The sequence below is a fragment of the Perna viridis genome, chromosome 6, assembly GCF_037379345.1.
Source record: "Perna viridis isolate PV_CMFRI_1.1 ecotype Kerala chromosome 6, ASM3737934v1, whole genome shotgun sequence".
NCBI classification, from domain to species: domain Eukaryota; kingdom Metazoa; phylum Mollusca; class Bivalvia; order Mytilida; family Mytilidae; genus Perna; species Perna viridis.
The window spans coordinates 11668233-11684077 of record NC_142450.1 but is presented as its reverse complement, the minus strand read 5'-3'; the positions used below and the strand labels follow the sequence as shown (position 1 = coordinate 11684077).

The following is a 15845-nucleotide window of genomic DNA, read 5'->3' as shown; positions in this document are numbered from 1 at the left end:
ATTTCAATGGGAACATTCGATAAATCACTGCTATCTACATAAGTTACTAATTTAGCCTGTTGCTATAAAGGCATCTTAACTGACTCACCATCTTAAAGCTCTTGATTATAATCCTACACAAATACCATGTACTCTGTAGTTAGAATAATAATACACATACCTTTTTTCACCTGAGTTCTTTCCAAAGAAAACAGCTTGTAAATCTATTATCTGGTCTGGATGTTGAGGACATTTTCTTGATTGTATACTAAAATGATAATACACTTTGAAGTTAATTTCATTAAAGTTGCAAGCTACATTTGTAGTTGAAGTATTGTCAGATTAACATTTTTGTACATATTTGAATCCCTTTTTAATTTTTGGATCAAGTGGAAGATAAATGTACAATTAAATTGTGTATAACCTAGTTTATTACTTTAGCTGACAAATTGTTAATGAAACAAAAAGGCCATTTAACAGTTGTTTAATTTTACCCCAAAACTGTATGACAAGTAAACACAAATAAATATCCAGGGTCGAATTCAATACCTTTCAAAAGGTCCATGGGGATTTAAGTAGTAGTCTGTCTCAAAATCAAACAGAAGGTGGTTCATGCATGTCAAAAACCCACCAAATTCAGTTTTATTTCTTGTTCAGAGACAGTTACTGATAACATAACCAGTCTTGGTTTGTTTTGTTGTTGCGCCTTTAAAATGAAATTGGCACTCCACAAGAGTTGTTGTTCTTGATTTGGTTTCATTTGGTTAATTTTAGTGGGAGATGAATATATGATTTTCTTAAAAGTTCAGATCCAAATTCAGAAATGTTTATTGTTATGTGAAAGTATAGCATATGTAGAATGATACAGCATTGTTTGTTTGGTGGGTTTTTCTTCACCATGAATCACTTTACCATTGGTAGTGTCTGAATTTTATGTGGACTGGTACTTAAATTACTAAATTAATCAAATACAATAATTCTGTCTACAAAAATGTTTTTTTTACAAAGAGGTAAATTGGTGTGCATGGATGTACTTTGTACTAAAAGGTTTAAATTATGAAAAAATATTGAACTGTTTCCAAGTTTCAGGTAAGCAGCTACAAGGTAAAATGAACAAATCAAACCAATCTCCCATGTTACAAATACTACCCAATAAACTCACTCTGTTTGTTTGAAAAATCCACATGATACAGGGCAAACATAAAAACTAACACCATAATTAGGACCCTCTTTAGTACCAGTCTTCAAATAGCATAGCTGCTCTACAAATAGAAGTAAATGTTTTATGGTTTTATCAATGAAAATGAAATAGTACATTATGTGATGCCTCCCGCAGACTTGCCTACCCCTTTCTTATAAAAATAGCAAGGTTCATCTAAAAAATTAGCAACTTGAGATAAAAAATAAGTAAGTTTCTTTTTTCTGTCCTAAAAAGCTGACACAAAATACTCATATGAAAAATGTTACTAGTACTCTTCAAAATGATCTTTGGGTCAGCTTTTTCTTAGCTGAGGCATCACAATTTATTTCACAACTACGTTGGACATCATTTTTTATGGCTCTTTTAAACCAGAAAGGACCATCAAATGAAACTAGAGGCTCTAGAAAGCCTGAATCATTCACCTGGTTTGATAAGCTACATTTAATTTCTTGTAAAAGCAAACATGTTTTTTCATGGATAAAAATTCCCAACAGCAGCTTTGCGCAGAATACTCTTGGGAACAATCATACCAACTTTCATTGAATTCTGTACTGCAGTTTTTGTGGAGAAGATTTTCGGAAGTTATAACACCAAAAACAGCAAAAACGTACAAAAAGACCAATAACTCCAACATGGATCAACAGATTTTAGTCACATAGATCTCATCATGCCGAACACTTCTATCGCATGTCAAATTGGTTAAAACAAACGATTTTGGAGATATACATATATGCAAAAAACTGCTATCTGATCCCTATGTCACTCAAAATTTCACAAGGGTTTACTACCTTGCAGTGCAGCAATGACACTTGTAACTCATCTACCCTAAAAATAGCCTGGGGAATCTTAAAAATTCTTTATTTAGACCATCTTTATTTATAGTTCTACCAAATTAGTTTATTTTATTGAGCCCAAAGTATGCTGTCTCAAACTTAAATAAACTAATTTTAGCAGTACATGTGTATGTTTCAGGTGATATATGACTTTGGTTAGGTTAAACTTAAGATAAACTACTGAGGATCCCATGAAAATGAGCAAATTATCATAGAGAGTAATGGGAATCTGAATTAGTGGTTTGTATTCTTTCTCTCAAAAGTGTTCCAAACTGTCTTAAATTCTTTAAAACCATGCAAAGTGTGATGTACAATCAAAATTTCCTCCAAAATATCACAATTTTTACAATTTTCTTAAAAAATCAGTCAAATTTGTGATTTTGACCAATTATAAGACTTGATAGGTTCAGAAATGTACTTTTTCTGTTAAAAAGTAGTGTTTTACATATCTAATGGTCCTTTTTACTTGCTTGTAGTAATATCTGTTAGTTTAAGCAAGTTAAGAGAGAATATTGCAAGTGCAAGGAGGGAAATTTGGAAAAAATTGAGATTTCATGTGTGCGGATAAGAATGTTCTTACTTATGAAGCACTTGTTTTTGTGATATTTTAGATGCAAAAACATGAATGTTATCAGAAAATCACCCAAAACAAGTCTTTCAATGACAATATAGAAAATTTATGGGTATTGGTATAGATGGTTAAAAGGGGGAAGGCAGCTTGACTTTTATTTTTATAAAAATTGATAAAATTTGGGATAGTTTTGACTTCATAGCATTGTATGTGTGTAAGTAATGTTGTTTTGTAAGGAATTTAATGTTATATTCATGAGTTCATTAAAGCAAGATGTAAGAAAACACTTAGGCCCTGTTTCTTGACAGCCCAGTTTGCAGTTTTTATGGCCCTGCAACTCTGATATCATTCTAAAAAAAAACATATTTTTTCAGATGATACTCATTTAAACTGTCTGAAAGTTGGCAAATATGTTCAAAATATTCTAATGGTTAAACAGAATGAATGTTTTATTTTTGAAAGTAAGAAAACATCTCTTTAATTTTAGAATGGGTATTCACTAGATCGACCTATTGATTAGTCATTCTAAAGTCTGAATCACACCTGTGCTTAATCAGATGCATTTTTTGACACTACAAATTTTATTAATCGAGCGCTGGAATGATATAGATCAAATTTCTTTAATAAACTTTTGAGGAAAATATTGTTGCTCCAATACAATTTCACGGTTACAAAACGCAGAAACGGAAAGCTGACGACAAGGCATCAGACCTGGAAACGGAATCAATTGACACTGTGTCTTCTTCCCTGCAAACATAGAATTATACATAAGAATATCAGATAACAAAATGGAATTTATATCGATTGGGACTTGACACAACATTGTTCGGGCTTAGTGTACAAAAGATGAAAAAGTCCAGGACTCAGGTCTTCCCAAGAAAATTTTCAACCCCTGTCCTGGTAAATCAGAGTGGCTACTTAATTTGCCTTGAATACACATGTAAATTGATTGATTGATAAATTAATTCAGTGATTAAAGTTGTAGCTTAACATAGATATTTTATGAATTTTTGGATGAAAACAACTGATCAAATAAATGTACCAAGTTTTTAAGTAGACCAGATTTCTGAAGCACTAGCTCAATGCCCATCTTGAAGGAAGGGCATGCTATGCCAATCAGACCTTTCTGAGTCTGGGTCAACCAGTTTTCACTACTGCGTGTTTGGCAGGCAAGCAGTGAGGACCAATTTTGAAGTCTAAGGTATGACTGAATAAAGGAAAACCTAAAACTTCTACTTGAATTCATGAAGTCAAGACCTACATGTACCTAATTTGGCTGCACCTAATTTAAAGATTCATTTTACCTGTATGCTGAATATTAAGTAGCTCAAATAACCAAAAAAACAGATAGAAATCCAAAAATCAGGTATATATATATATCCAAAAAACCTCAATAAAATATGTTTTTTTCGGTAGTATAGTTACTCATAATTTCATTTAAACATTCTTGAAATAAGTCCTTCATGAAAAAAAAGTGTATGAATATTCCAACACTTTCTAGCTACCCAACAATCAATACAGCATCAGTACTTTGAAATTAGTCACATGTCTTTCTGATGCCATATTGATTATTACCGACTTTAGTTGGGTAGTTAGAAAATGTTGTAATATACATGCATAAAAAACAAATTCAATATATATTTAAATGATGTTGGAAGCAAGGGAAAGACCACCTTTGCATGAAGTTAGGCTCTTATGAAAAATCATACCCATCAGCCATGTAAGCAAAAGTAAATAACCTTTAATGCAAAATGTGCTTTTGTAAAATGCTTACGGCTATGCAAAGTTTGAAGTCTTTGAAATATATGTATATAGCCATCTTGCAGGACTCTCTTATCTGAAAGAAGTTCATAAGCAGACTTCATTGATTTTTACCAATAGCTTCTGATTAGCTGATAACATCACTAGTCTTTTTGATACTAATACAAGTACTGTATATAATATGTTAACTAATAATATTCCGTAAATATTTCTACCATCCTGTTTATCTAATCACCAAAATATGCTGTCTCGTCAAGCTTACTACTGCACAAATGATAAAAAAAATATTCAAAAGTTTTTTTGACTGGCAACACCAACATTCTTCGGAAGAAGCCATTAGATTTTCCTCGGACATTCTGGCTGCAAATCAATGTTGTCTGACATTTGCTGACACGTGCCTCAATCTCTTCTTCTGTATATTTGGGTTGAAATTATAGTGGTAAAGTCCCAAATTTGTGCATGCTTCGTGACATCACAGCTCAACCGATCATGGTGGTGCCTATAGGCGCAGGAAATTCAAATTCCCTAATTATTAATCTTGATTAATTAGTTAAGAAAAGGAAATTATTTTGTTTCAATTTAATTTTCATGAACATTTAACAGATTAGTTTTGATATTTACAACTTGCGCAATAACATAGTCTTCTCCTTTAAATATAGAAGGATTGGAATCTCGCATATTTCACATAATACGTTAATAAATATGTTGCGTTGGGTGACTAACAGCAAGATAACCTATGATGCTGATAGTGCCCTGTTATTGGTGGACATTCTACGTAGCTTCAACATTTTATCGTGATAAATGTAAGCATTCTGACCCAAATGGTTTGAAAAAAATTTTAAAATATCCCACCTCAAATTGCCTCCAGACTAATGTAATGTTTATTTTATCAATATCTCGATTTGAGACCATAATCTCTTTTAAAAATTTCAATCTGGTCCCATCTTTGAGGGCGGTCTTCCATTCTCATTTAAAATTCAAACTCCTTCACCCAAACCCGATTAATTGTCCTAAACTTTTTTTAAAATTTATACGAAATTGTCAGAGGGTGTATATAAAAAGTTTTATAGCCGCAGCCTTCCCTTCATTCGTGACATCAAAGCTTTTATTTGACCTCATTTGGTCAATTCCAAGATTTGTATGGTAGATATATAGCAAAACTAATTTGGAAGATTTTAACTCCTTCCTTGTAGTTCCGAATATTGACTTAAAGCTGATTTTGTTCATATATTTATTTTTGACAACCATGTAGTTAATCTACATTAATCAAGTTTTTTAACAAAATGAATATGTACTTCAAACTGGTGACATCTTGTCAGTGAAGGCTATGATGTTAATTTGAATTTCAAACCCTTCTCTTGAGGGAAGGGCGTTAATTGAATTAAATGCCATGCAAAGCAAGGCAAGAAATATTATGGGATGAAACTTGTGGTGAAACATTTTTTTCTTATCGATTTGAGGGGGGCGTGTATGTCCGGCATACCAGGCCTTGGATCCGGGCCTGAAACCATCCATGTTTTATCCCATATATCGAGAGTATCAACCACTAATTACAAGACACTTGAAAATATATGTGATGAGTATGATTAAATCTCGCCATGTGAGATACAGAGAAAGCGTGAGATTCCATTCCTGTCTACTCTAAAAATCCTTGATGCCGAGAAAAAAAACCTCACTTCAGTGAGGTTTTAGGATATATATACACCTGGTTTTTAGTTTCTCCACCTGGATTTAAAAAAAAAAAAAAAACAAAAAGAACAGGTTTTTGGTTATTCATGGTACCACTGAATATTTCTATTTTCTTGAAGTTTTGATAAATTTTTCATGATACCACTGTTTTAGCCATTTCTACACTTCCCGACAAGAATATCAATTCCACTTTCTCCTCTTCAATATTACATCAGACCTGCCTCATATCTTTACTTCTAGTTCTGAGTTATATAATTTAAAAACAAAAGTAAAGTGAACAAAACGAAAGTTCAAATTAAGCCCTTGACTGCTTGACTGACTTGAGTATCGTTTTAAATTACATATATAAAAAAAAATTTAAAAAATACAAATATTGGAAATCCATTACTACAATACTTTTTTAGGAAATGATATCGGGTTAAATATTTTAATAACTTACGATGTTCTTTGCATTTTATTTCTTCCATCTTTCTACTTTCTATTTCTAAAATCCCCGCTAGTAAAGAATTATGACATGACTAAAAGAAAAAACTCGTACACACACACACACACGTTTCCTTTGTTCAAGACTTGATGAATCAATTAAATTTATAGAATCATATCTTCCAGATATTAAACTACTTAGCTGATAACTAATTGTGATCGCATAATCAAAATTAAACTTAAATAGAAAAAAATATGATTACATACTTACTATAATTCAGTCTTTTATTTTCACCTTCAAGGCACTTCCTTTCAAAGTGAAAGTAGGAAGGTCAAGGACAATAATCTGGGTTTTGTGATCCCAAGTTACTTGACAATTTCGTGTTTTTCTTGTAAATCACGATGTCAGGTTCTCAACCGAAGTCATGGGATCCCCATAAAATGTATAGTTTGACTCCTGCAGAGATAGAGAGCATAAAACAGAGAGCAGCGCGAAGATCAGCGCTTAAAGCTGAATGGCAAAGGAAGGTCACAGATCCCTTCAGAGAAGGAGTTGTGGTAAATGTTTGATTTGTAAGCTAGATGTGAAACAGATACTGTCTGGAACAGTATTTATGTTGATCTCTATGTTTACTCCAGTGTAGCTGTAGCAATGAAAACGAAGCTGTTGGTCTTGTGGCTGGGGCAGGATAGTCCAAATAACAAGTATGCCGTCTTGCCACTTGAGAGGCCGATTTTTATTTTGCTTAAAAGGTTGCCACCCAGTGTCATATGATTATCAGGAATGGGTCTGGATGGCAGAGTGGTATTGAAAAGTTGACATAACTTAAGGTTTGATCCTCACATGTGTCAAGGTTTCCAGGCACATACCAATGAAATATCAGACTTACTTTCTACAGGCGTAGTGACCATACAAAAAGTTTGTTAGAAGCCAACTGGCCATATTCAAATCTCTACATTTGTTTGAAAGCTCGTTATGGCTCGTGTATCTATGTATTTTTTCTTATGTGTACAAATGTACAAAAATGTACATGCTTGAGTACTCACCTGCATGTATATTAAATAAAACTGACTTTTTTCCTTTATTTTCTGCTTTGGAACAGCAAGTAGTACTTATCGTAGAGTTTGTATAGCCTATGTAGGTTACATCATACACAATGGAAAAAATTCATTGTTAGTGAGAAAAATAACTTCCTGCAACATTAATAACCAAAAGGTAGCAGCCTTGATGGGGAGCCAATAAAGCAATTTCCTTAAGAAAGGTGTGCAAAATTCCAAATTTATTGAATGTATGACATAAAGACTTCTATATTTAAAGCTAAAGTATACAGTTGTAGCTAATTTGACAATGTGATACTTTAAAACACTCATGTTCAACTATTATTCTTTAATTTGAATTTGAATTTTAACACATGTAATGTAAATGAATACGTGTATCATAATTTGTTCTTTATAAGGGCTAAATAGTACATTGTAGATGTAATGTGTCAATTTTCTTGTTTCAAGAACTAACTATTAACTATTTGGTTTTAAAAAGCTTTGAAGGGACAATTTAAGTTTGCCTCACTATGAGTTATTTGACCTTTTTATTGTTCTGCCAAAGTAGAGTATGTTACAGGAGTTGGGAGAATTGGGAAATTTGGAATAAGTGTACAAAACCTGAATTTGTAGTTAGCATGATTAATATTTATACTATATAAATATAAACAACTTGTAATTCTAACTCTTTTGTTTTTCCATCTAGGATAGGGAAAAAATAGCTTTATTTTCTTCTCTCTTTATGCAAGACAATCGGAAGGCTTTTTAATAATTAAAAAAAAAACAAATAAAAGCTTTTGGGTAGAGGGTCTGAAGAAGAGTCAGTAGGATGACTGGAAACATAACAATTTTTTTAGGCCTTAGTCCAAAACAATTAATCTGAGTAATTTTGAACAGAAACACAATATCCCGCCCTTTGACTACCATGTCAATTAGGAAATAGTTTATCTTGATATTTGGGATCATTATTGAGCTATTTTTGTCGCCTAATTTTGAAACCTCCATCAGGGGGCAACAATTGTATTTCATAGGTACATGTATATGTTTTAGGCAGAAGATATCACTGCATATAATTTAGAATATAACATTATTATCCAATATAAATTTCTGAATAAAATAATGTTTATAATGAAAACATCTACATAATGTCCATGATCCTTGATTTTCTAGTCTGTATAAGGGTCACATTTTCAGCATAAGTCTCTACAGGACAAAAAAAAACCCTAAAAAAACAAAATGAACGCTGAATAATATATATATCAAAGTTTGCCATATAAGCAGGAAGTTGTAGATTTAATTATTATTTATTTTATGGTTTATTTATTTTCTGTACATTATTCTCTTATTTTACAGTTTGATCCTGCTATTCAAAGATACAATGCTCTTAAAGCCACAAAATTTGAATATTTCAAAGTTACACCTAAGAGTGGGATAATGGGATTTTTACTGACCATTCTACCTGTTGGACTTCTTTATTACACAGTACAAAGTAGACATGTAAGTTATAAATTATTTTTTAAACTGCCTGGCGGGTCTCTTCATACATGTACAGTGGTCTGGGATTTTTGAAAATTTTAGGTTTCCCCTGGAAGACTCCAAATAAAGATTAACTTTTCCATAGTTAAAGTCTGCTTTCCAAACTTAACAAACCCTGAAAAAAAATTGCGTTTACTACTTGCCAAAGGGAAAGTAGAATATAATATACAACTTTTCCAAACTAAAATTGAACTTTCCCCGAGTGAGGGGAAAGTGGAATCCTAGAACACTGTGATGTAGCATGCTCACCTCAAGAACAGGAGTTCGTTGGTTCAATCCCTACCCAAGTCACTCTTTACCCAGTCTTACCCAAGACTTTAAAATTTAGTAGTGATATGATAAAGACTTGTTGGCTGAGAGTTAGAAGAATATATCAGAATGGGGGCAATTTGCCTGCTTCAGTGAGCCACCAAAATAAAAAAATTACAGGTTTTTGTCCATCTGTTATTCTTGTCTAGAATAAATTAAATGTCGGTCAGGATGTAAAACCACAATCAGATTGATAAATCAATCAATATTTATTACTGTCTGTGTCATATATCTTTTTTCAAGATGTGTTTTAATTATTTAAAAAATATGCTTAGAAAAAGTCACAAAAAAGTAAAGTGCTTTAAACCTGAGCAAGAACAATGTGCTGCATGTCAGAGGATACTACCAAACCACATGCCATTTAGCATTTGATATAGATTCTGAAATTCCAAAATGCGTAAACACTGAATTTAGAATGAGAATTTCCTTTCTTATCTGCCTAGTTGTCCGCTTAGCTAATTTTGTTTTGATTATTTGCAAAAATCCAATTATTTGAAATGTACTTATGAGATTTTTTTTCATTTCAGGATGAATTTGAAAGAAAGTGTAGAGCTGGAGAAATTACAGCTAGAGACAGAGAGAATAAATTCCTGTATTGAATATTTGACATTATTGTACATAGTTTAATAACATTAACAAAGACAATTGTTGTTGTTGAATGTATTAGCCCATACAGGAGGCCTATAATGAAATTTTGCTCTCAAGTCCTTTTCAGACTGAGTACCTTAAAAATTGTGCATAGCCCCAAAATTTCTAGTTCAGTTTGTTTGAATCGACTTAAAAATTTCACCGCTGAAAATGGTAGGCTGGAAAAGAGTTTTAAAAAGGATCTGAATCTAAAAAAAAAATAGGATAATGACAAAAATTGTTTGTGAATGAATGATTCACCTTACCAGTGCACATGGTCCATACTCATAGTTTTTAAGGGAGTCTAGGTTGTTCATTAATTGCTGTGTCTTTTGAGTTGCTTATTTACTTTTGTTACTTTGTATGGATTATTTGGTTATTTTATGTTCTTTGTTGTGTGTGTCTATTTTCCATGTCTGGCCTTTGTCCCTGGATTACATTCTTATGGTTTCCACTAGAATCTTGGTTCCCTTGATTACTCTTTAGTTAATTTGTATTATTTTTTGGTGTTGTGCCTGTTTTCTCAGTATAGTCTTTGTCCAAGGATTATGAATATCCTGTTCCTTGTTCTAATTAATCATTATGCCTTTACTAAAATAAAAAAATAAGGCATTAATGGAATATTGGGGAGGTAGACCTAGGGTAAGGGACATAATTCTTACAAATCATTGGAACATTGGTATAGAGTATTTAACATCAATCTCATGTAAGCATCAAGGTATAATACCACTATTAAGGGGAACCGGTTGCCTGCACATACCAGAAATGAGTCTGTAAAAAACAAAGTAGCTCTTAGGATGCATTGTATATTTTTTGTTATTTAGCCAGTATATGCAAACTGGGTATCATCTGAAAGCTTATCATCTCAGATCCACACTGAATACAACAGTTTTGAACTCTGATGTAGAGAATAATTTGTCAAGAGTCTAGATCTTAAGCCCATTGATTTGTCAAATTTCCAAAAGGAAAGTAGTATTTTTAGTACTTGTCTACTTTCACTTCACCGTTCTTTCTTAGAAGCCATTAAAGGTATGCTTCAAATTTTATGAGAGAGTCTTTAAAGGGTCCCCTCTATGGTAAAACCTGTTAAAGTTCATTTTAACAAACTTTAAAAAAGATTGGGACCTTGAAAATTGCTTAATTCAACATAGAAATTAATCAGACTTTTTAATAGTGGTTTTACACCTAGTACAAGAAATGTGCAAAAAAGTGAAAACTCCTGAAAAGTCAGTTTCTTTGCCAAAGATTTATTGATTTACAGGTAACAAGCACATTTCATGTCATTTTGCCCTAAAATTGTACTTTTTATGCAGATTGGTGCCCTAAAAACATGTTTATCAAATTTTCAAATTTTTGATGAAATCTCAATTTTTTGCCACTTTTCCTTTGGTTTAGGTTTGAATATGATTTTTAGTGACAAAAATAGTTTTTGGACTTCTGATGTATATTTATATTGAAATGTTAGTGTGATTTTTACTTTGGTTTACCTAAATAAGGCGAAAAACTTATTTTAGCAGTCCGCGGAGACGTGCGATTTGCCATTACATTAAGCCTAATATAAAAATCTATTTTTTTTCGGTTATAATACGGTATTTTGGCTAAATGTGCAATCCTAGCCTTCCCCATAAATGAATGTTACTAAGAAAATGGGTTATGGTGTAACTTTTTGTACTTAAAGATAAAATTTTTCATTTCTTGTGAGGTTTAAGAGAAATTTTTCATGATAATTTTTGACTTTATGTGTTTTGGTAAGTGTTATTCTTTTGAATTTGGGTTTATTTGTGTTTTCTTGTTGTTAAATGCTGTGTAAATAGAATTATTACTATCAATTTGTATTTAATAGGTTCCTCAGAATAAGAAACTACTTAAAGTTTTGACAATTTAATGCCAAGGCATGAATGCGGTACAAGTCCATATTAAGTGAAACAGGAAAATTTGCTTCTTTAAGCAGATTTCCATCCAAGTTCAACTCTTAAGTCATCAACTTTTAACGTTTTTTTTATACATATTTCATGTATTTGAAGCAAAACAATGACAGTTTTATCCTCTTACATGTGTTGAGAGGGATTTTTGTATTTTTATGAAAAAACGGGGAGGGTTTGTCAATTTCAGGGAATGTCGAGGACTTTGTCAGTATTTTGACCCTCTTTTCAATTAATTTACACTGAAATGATAATTTAGCACTGGTTTTTAGTACATGTATTCAGACCCACTAAATAGATAAAAACTTGGTTTATAAGCTTATTTGAGAAGAAATATAAATTCTGATTTTTTGTCTTTTCTCCATAGAGTTTGTATTGAGATTGGGCACTTTAAATCTTGATGTTACGTGAAACTGTGCATCAAAATATAAAGTATTATATATCACTGTGATTGCTATAACATACTCTGTAAGAAAAAACAAGTAAAACTCAAATCTGAAGATTTTATTTCTGTAATAGGTATAATACCACTATTAAGGGGAACCAGTCGCCTGCACATACCAGAAAGTAGTCTGTAAAAAACAAAGTAGTTCTTAGGATGCATTGCATATTTTTTGTTATTTAGCCAGTATATGCAAAATGGGTATCATCTGAAAGCTTATCATGTCAGGTACACACTGAGTACAACAGTTTTGAACTCTGATGTAGAGAATAATTTGTCAGAGTCTAGGTCTTAAGCCCATTGATTTGTCAAATTTCCAAAAGGAAAGTAGTATTTTTTAGTACTTGTCTACTTTCACTTCACCGTTCTTTCTTAGAAGCCATTAAAGGTATGCTTCAAATTTTATGAGAGAGTCTTTAAAGGGTCCCCTCTATGATAAAACCTGTTAAAGCTCATTTTGACAAACTTTAAAAAAAAGATTGGGACCTTGAAAATTGCTTAAATCAACATAGAAAGTAATGGGACTTTTAACAGTGGTTTTACACCTCAATGTAACTTGGAATTATTTCATTCTGTATCAAATGAACTCTTGATAGGCTTTTGTGAAATTGAGTATGATACAAACATATCACTGATTTCAAGAGTTATGTCCCTTTCCCTAGGTCTTCCTTCTCAAGTTATACCCTGCCACAAACTTGTTAAAAAGCAATATGGCAAAATTTTTTAAAAAAACCTTACTAAAAGCTACTTTTTTGATTTTGCTGAAAATTAACCTGTATTTTATAGTACTTAGCAACTGTGTACAGTTTTTAAAAAATCATTGATCTGTTATCTTCTGGAAATTGTTAGGGGAAAGATAGATACACAATGTTTTGGTTCGTATCCAAAATACCTTGACACTTTATGTGGTTGGATATGAAAAGCGAACAAAACTAAGTTCATAAAAATTTGAAATTGAGAAATTGAGGTTCACTGACTATAAGTTCAATCAGCTATCAAAGGTATTATTACTTTTATTGTAAAACACAATTCGAGGGAAGCTGCCAACTGAACACTCTTAGAAAATCAAGGGGGCAGGAAGTCCAAGAAAAGAACAAAATCTACATATAAATATTAATATTTAGGATGAAAAAAAGCAGTTCTTGTAACCTAAAAAAGAGCAAGGAATATGTACAAGGTGCTTCAGTAGGATATGGGACCTGTCACACTGGGTAACCCAATCCAAAATCTGCAAAGGCAGCCAGAAAAAAACAATCATATTTTGTAGTCAATTTGGCTACATACATGTTCAATTATAAACCTACTTAGACAACAAAATACACATTCCAATTTACACATGCCTTTACTGAACTCCAAATAATTTTCACATGCTGGAGGTAAATATATATTTTTAAGTGTCATCTTTTCTTCTTAAGTGTCATCTTTTCTGCTATCAATATCTTATGAGTTGTGTTAAAATATGTACAGAAGTAGAAAATTCATATGAAAAAAATGGATATTTTAAAGGGAAGAATAAAAATGTCTTCATGGAGTAGAAAGTCATTCTTTATTTACCATAAAGAACATGACTGTGGTTAAAATTTGTAGTGAGTGCTGGTTGTAGACAAATGTATACCTCAGGGATGTATTTGCAGCTAATGTAGTGGGAAATGGTGGATTAAGTTGACTGCTGCTTCATCAGCAAGTTACAATTGAAATGAATGGAAAACTTAAAAGAACTTCCATCTATTATCACATTCTATAAAAGAAAAGCAGTAAATCTAACTCCTTGGAGGAATTTTTTAGTACTGTAAACCGCAAAATTTTTGCAGCAGTTTTATTTTTGCTATTTTCACGCCAAGATCTTTAACATGAAAATTAAACTGTCCCGAATATTTTCTTCTAAGAACATTAAAAATGGGATGATTTAGGTAGGGGTATGTATTAAATTTTGTTTTGTCCTATTTTTTTTTCACACTACTAGTACTGGTATGTCACCCATCGTGATTATCTCCAAACAAAACTGAAGAAATCAAAAGGCACACAGAAGGTTCTATAGAAGAAGAAGAAGAATGTTTATTTTCTTATCAAAAGGCTTATGAATGGCATTGTCACAAAACAAAGCAATTTTGATTAAGTTACATAGGAACAATACATGTAATTTTACAAAATAACATAATACAAATATATGGTAGTGGTTCTTAATGTAATTATTAGACCACATGTTATACGAGTAATTACTACAACAGTATAATAATACAGTGTCCAGTGCACATCCCAGTCTTATCGAGAAAAAAAAACTAAAAAAGTATCTGACAGTTGAACAAGTATTAAATGGGTTAAAATATTTAACAGCATAAGTGAATATTTTGTGAAAGGTGACTCAACTGCAAAGAGTACCTAGGGATAATGCATTAAGACATACCATTGGTACTGTGGTATAATAGAAAATCAATTTTCAAGTAACTTAATATAGATTCTATTTGTACATATAGTGCAATGATTATCAATGCAAATAATGGGTAATTTCAGTACCAGTGCAGAAAAGTCAACTTATTAGTATATCAAACCCCACTAGCAGTCATCAATTCAGAAATTGACATCAGTATTGTATTATTTTCATTATTAAGCCTCCAAGTATATGTCATTGGGTAATATTCTGAAGAACTAAATTATGGTCTTTCATCACCAATCTTCATTATTAAGAAAGTGCATTATGAATTTATTTTAATATTATCAAAGAAAAGAGTTTGTGTGAAAACCTTAATTTAAAGAAAAGAGAAAATTTAACTGCTGCAAGTGCTTACCTGAAAATACATTGGGAAGTGTCAGACATCCCTATGTGTGTGTGTGTAAGTTAAATTATGAATAAAGTAAAAGGGTTGATAAATACAAGTGATGTTAGCAGCAGGAGAATATGCATGAGTTCAACGATTGAAATTTATAGGACATTAGTTTAGTTTAAATCTGTAAAGTTAAATTCCATATAAGTCCCACTTGTCAGTTAATAGTAAATTAATGATGACCTATTAATAAATTGAAATACATTATGTAATAATCAAATTATTTCAAAGTTCAAAGTTCAACAATTGCATACATCAAACACTAAATACTCAGCTGTATTTCTATTCTTACAGATTGTACTGATAACCAGTTTCTGTAATAGAATGGCCAATAAAGAACAATGGAATAATCACAATCTTGAGATTGTCAAAATTGATCTGGTAAACATGTGTACATTTTAGAGTTAATTCCCTTGTCACAATCTTGGTAGTATTTTATGGTTAGTCTAGAAGTAACATCTTGTATTATGAAACTAATTTTTATAGTTTTAGCTCTAATTTGCATAAGGTTGTACTTCGTTAAAACCAATATAATGCTTTTTGCCATTTAGTACTGGAAAAGAGAAACTATTTGCAACATTTCATGAAATTATCTCCCTTGCATTACGGCACATACAATCCGGAATTTTCTTACCAAATCCGGTATTTGTCTCAAATTTTATATTTTGGTCATTATTGCGCTTGTCAGTAAA

General features: G+C 31.8%; 2 protein-coding genes across 3 annotated transcripts in view; one reads left to right on the top strand and one right to left on the bottom strand.

The window, feature by feature from the left end:
- Window positions 1-6534, bottom strand: part of LOC148613661 (transcription termination factor 2-like) — a 30157-nt gene extending 23623 nt beyond the window's left edge. Inside the window, exons 1-4 of one of the 2 annotated variants that reach the window (XM_088587129.1) lie at window positions 6474-6520; window positions 4359-4421; window positions 1142-1241; window positions 161-247 (exon numbers count right to left, since the gene is read on the bottom strand). In XM_088587129.1, coding sequence (XP_088443255.1) covers window positions 161-247; window positions 1142-1241; window positions 4359-4421; window positions 6474-6501 — 278 coding nt within the window. In that variant the 5' untranslated portion in view covers window positions 6502-6520. Of the gene's footprint in view, window positions 1-160; window positions 248-1141; window positions 1242-4358; window positions 4422-6473 lie in introns of both variants that reach the window. The other variant, XM_088587130.1, reaches the window with a different exon arrangement.
- Window positions 6535-6758: 224 nt separating this feature from the next.
- On the top strand, window positions 6759-9985 carry LOC148613660 (NADH dehydrogenase [ubiquinone] 1 beta subcomplex subunit 4-like). Its single transcript, XM_088587128.1, has 3 exons — window positions 6759-7015; window positions 8849-8992; window positions 9868-9985. Exons 1-3 carry the CDS (start codon window positions 6860-6862, stop codon window positions 9937-9939), a joined length of 372 nt encoding a protein of 123 aa, XP_088443254.1. The 5' UTR covers window positions 6759-6859; the 3' UTR covers window positions 9940-9985.
- The last annotated feature ends 5860 nt before the right edge of the window (window positions 9986-15845 follow it).

Coding starts and splice junctions, on each gene's coding strand:
- LOC148613660 (XM_088587128.1), top strand. CDS start 6,860: ATGTCAGGTTCTCAACCGAAGTCATGGGATCCCCATAAAATGTATAGT. Junction 7,016..8,848: donor CCTTCAGAGAAGGAGTTGTG/GTAAATGTTTGA, acceptor CTTATTTTACAG/TTTGATCCTGCTATTCAAAG. Junction 8,993..9,867: donor ACACAGTACAAAGTAGACAT/GTAAGTTATAAA, acceptor TTTTCATTTCAG/GATGAATTTGAAAGAAAGTG.